Genomic DNA, 4,056 nt, shown 5'->3' on the forward strand with positions numbered 1-4,056 from the left:
GTTTTGGGCTGGGGGGGGGGGGGTGACCTTCTAGGACCTGGGAGGGTCCTGGAGGAAAACAGTGTATTCCCTACCCTTCCTCTTCACACTCCTTAAAAGAGGCAGGAAGTGGGTGCTGCCCCCCCTGCAGCTCTGGGTCCTGGCCTGCCTCCCTCCCTGCAGTCCAGAACCAGTCTGAGATTTGGGTTTTGTATATCCTGTTTATTTTTGTATTCCTCCCATCTTTGCATATATTTTTACCTCCCTTTTTGTTTTCTATTCCCTGTTAAACAATATACTTTATTTAACTCCCAGTCAGTTTTCAAAGTCTCTCTCTCTCTCGCTGGGGGTTTGGGGGAGCACACAGTTCTGTTCCATGTGGGTCCTGCCCTGAAGCCCTCTTCACACGGAACCAGAACAGTAGGACTGACACCCTGGGCAGGTATTAGTCACTGTGGCTTTAATGGGAAAGTATGGACACTTCCTTGTAATAATACTTCCTTGCTTTGCATGTTCAGAGCTTTACAGATACTCTCTTGCCCAAATTCATCGGTTCATCCCATATTTTTGACCAAGCCTGGCATCGTTTCCCCTCTGGTTGCAGGTTTTCTGCGCGGCGTGCTGTAGCCTGAAGTGCAAGTTGCTGTACATGGATGGGAAGGAGGCCAGGGTGTGTGTCATCTGCCATTCCGTGCTGATGAACGGTAAGTGGGAGGAGAACCCGGGGCGCAGCACCTCACGGCCTGGCTGTCGAGCTGCAGGGATGTCATTAAAAGAAAAACAAAATCCTTTAGTTGTGTGGGTAAGTATCCTAAAACAGCAAAGGCCCCTGAGAGGTCAGTGTGGAATCCCTGTGGAGAGCAAGGATTCCAAAACAAATACAATTAACAAAAGGTAAAAACTCAAAAGTTCCAATGAGTCTGAAAGCTTTTATTTTTGAGCGCTATACGCAGGTTAAAGAAACTGAAATTTTTGGGTGTTTGTTGTAGGTTTTTTTGTGAGTGTGTGTTTGTTTTCTTCAGGAGCCTAATCTCTATCCTTTGATGCCTGTAAGGTAACCTGTTGCAGTTCTGCATGGAATGCCAAAGAGAAGGGCAATGCAATTGTGCCTCTTCTAGATTATGCAGTGTAGGAAATTGGGAAAGTAGCATTTATCTACAAATCAATCCAGCACCTCTTCCTCTGTAACTTCTTGGTGCTGGAGTAGGAGAATTTCTCTAGAAACCTGTCCACAAATGTGGACAGCTAAGTTTGGATTATTGCTTTGAGCACATTGCTGGAGAGTGTCAAACCCAGCACAGTGCTGTGGCTAAAAGCCTGATGTGAATGTGGGACATCTGAGAGGTCACAAGCAGTTAGGAAGTTAACAAGTAGAACAAACATGTGGTTTTATTACCTCTGCTTGGTGTAAGGAAAGACTGCCCTTGAATTTGACCAAAGGACCGTGGAATCTATTTTGTATTTTGTCCTTTATAGTATTAACACTTGGGATACACTGCTTAAATCCAGACAAACACAGAGTGTTCTTGCCAGAGTATTCTTCCCACTGTATCTTGAGGCCTCTGAAAATTTAAAGAACTTCCTGTGCTGGCACTTAACCTTTGGGTGATTATGCTGTCCAGTTGACTTATGTCCATGACACTGACATGCTGCTGAAATATTCAACGTTCAGTTTTTATGTCTGAATTGAGAAGGTAGAAAAACTGGATTAGGTTGAGAGAGGATCCATGTGAGTGCTTAAATCATGAGAAAACCTGTCTCATTGTGAGAAGTTCCAGGGGCTGTGTCTTTGGTTTATTAATGGAAAGGTGAACAGGTGACTTGATCTCAGAGTATAAATATGTGTCTGCATAACTGAAGCTGGATGACAGAAGTTACTTCAATTGTAGAGGAAGGTCTGGCAGGCACACTCTAACACGTGGTAGAGAGAATGAGAAATGGGACAAATTCAGATTCTAAATGCAAACTTTAAACCACTAGGATAACTGATTTTCCTGATAATTATTGAACAGGTATTACAGAATCTCTGCTGCTGCAAATGTTTAGTTATACTTTGGAGACTTTGATAAAAGATGGATGGTGTAGTTTTAACTAAGAAGTAGTTATGAATGTTCTGGCTTAGGTCAGTGTTCATACAAGGTTATTTTGACAGGATATTTACACATTACTTTATAGTAGATTATTTAAGCTGCTGTTTTCAAAAATATCTGTTAATTTGTTGAGCATCTAACAATTTAAAGCTCATAGCTTTCTTTTTTTCTCCAGAGAAGTTCAGTGCTATCATATTCAGTTGAAAGTAACTGAGTGCTTAGTCTTGAGAGGAGCATCCGAAATTAGTAGACATTTTCTGTTATTAAACAGGAATAACTTTTTTCTGCTTAAAGATTTACCAGTGTGCAGTGGTAGGTTTTCATTATTAATAATCTTTTACTGTAAGCCAAATATGTAAGGTGACAGGAAATTGTAGATTGTGATATCTAGAGATTAAAACTGGATTCTGATGATGATGTTGAAGGGATGCTAAAATGTTACATTTTGAGATGGAGAAATTAACACATTTCAAGGTGTACAGGAACAAGGAATTATGCATACACCTGCAAAAGACATCTGGCTCCTTTTTGTGGTGAGTAGGATTTGTTTGCATCTGGGGGAAAGGAAGAATCTGAAAATATTTCGGTTGAAACCAGAAGTGTTCTTGTAAAAAGGCATAATAAAATTGGTCATGTAATGATTTCCTTTTAAAAGCCTTTCTGTCCTGTTGCCAGGATGGATGTGGATTAATGGCAGCAAACAGTGACACCAGTGCCTGGCTCGTTAGAAGGGAGTGCTGCCTGCTCACTTGGGAGCGCTCGCCCCGGGCTACCTCTGTTTCTGCCCCTGCTGCAGTGCTCTGTGGCCATGCTTTTGGTTGCTGGTTAGTTAACTCGTAGCCTGATCCCTCTCAATCCTTGCAGTTTCTTTCTTGGTACAGTTTTGGGGCTTTTTTTTCAATTGGTGCAGCATGTTAAGCTTTAAGCTTTGCACAGTCTTGGAGCCAGGGGCAGGAATCTCACTTCAGAAGTAGTTATTTAATTTGGTTGCTTGATGTCTGGTTTGTGTTTCACCGGAGTGTAGGGGGAGAGTTGTAGGTTTTCTGGCATTTTTCCATGGCCAGGCTATGTGTTTAATAAGTTTCCAGTGCTATTTTTACTGTCTTTTCAATTGGTAGATATGCTGAGTTGGTGCTTTGCTTGATTTAGAGAGGGCTTTAAAAATGTTCCTTTACCATGCTATGACTTTTTTTCTGATAAAGGGATCCTAGAGATGTAACATTTCTTTGTGCATTTTTAACACTTCCTTCTTCCAGGACTTATACTTTAAAGGGATACAGAATTGCTGTTTAAAAAAATACTTGAGTTTAATTATCTTCTCAAATGGAAACATTGGTATCTTTTCCATTGACAAGCATTTCACTCTATTGGTTTTGCAGGTTGACGGGAGAAAGCAGGAGCTGTTTATGTTCTGTGGTGTTCTGTTTGAGTTTTCTTTTGATCTTTTTATTTGCACCTTGGTTTCCTGACAATTCATATTGCAAAGAAACACAAAGATGTATGTGATTTATTCAGGGTTTATAGCTGCTTTGAGAGCTTAGGTGGCCTAATATTTATGCCTGACTAGAGGAATGCATTTATTTGTGAAGTGCTAATATGGTTTAAGGTGCAAGAACACATGATTTTTCTGGTACCTTGCATAGCTACAAGCTTTCTTCACAGATGAAAAAGTAGTACTGTGGAGATACAGTCAGTTTCACAACCTAGAGGAGAGAGGGTGTTGTTGACAAAGAGGTTTTGTGTGTTATTGTTTGGGCAATTAAACTAAGGCTGAAGTCATGCCTTCAGAATTAATATCATAAGGAGTTTTTTATAGTTAAGAATATAAGTGGTGGTTGTAATGATCTGCCTTAGGTAGAAAGAATTTTTTCATATACAAAAGACAAATCTGCTCAAGGTTATGTATAGACTATTGAGTCCTCTAGGTTATAAAGTACTTGTAATAGGAATGTCCATCTGTCCATACAGTTTGATAAATATATATATA

General features: G+C 40.4%; 1 protein-coding gene across 1 annotated transcript in view; it reads left to right on the plus strand.

The window, feature by feature from the left end:
• Window positions 1-781, plus strand: part of LOC103778856 (zinc finger FYVE domain-containing protein 9-like) — a gene marked incomplete at its 3' end in the record, with an annotated part of 8,663 nt that extends 7,882 nt beyond the window's left edge. The window contains exon 3 of the mRNA XM_008946470.1: window positions 584-781. Within this exon, the coding sequence (XP_008944718.1) occupies window positions 584-781 (198 nt within the window). The remainder of the gene's footprint in view (window positions 1-583) is intronic.
• Between the last annotated feature and the right edge of the window lie 3,275 nt (window positions 782-4,056).

This window comes from Merops nubicus, unplaced genomic scaffold (genome assembly GCF_000691845.1).
Source record: "Merops nubicus isolate BGI_N331 unplaced genomic scaffold, ASM69184v1 scaffold14008, whole genome shotgun sequence".
In the NCBI taxonomy this organism is placed as follows: domain Eukaryota; kingdom Metazoa; phylum Chordata; class Aves; order Coraciiformes; family Meropidae; genus Merops; species Merops nubicus.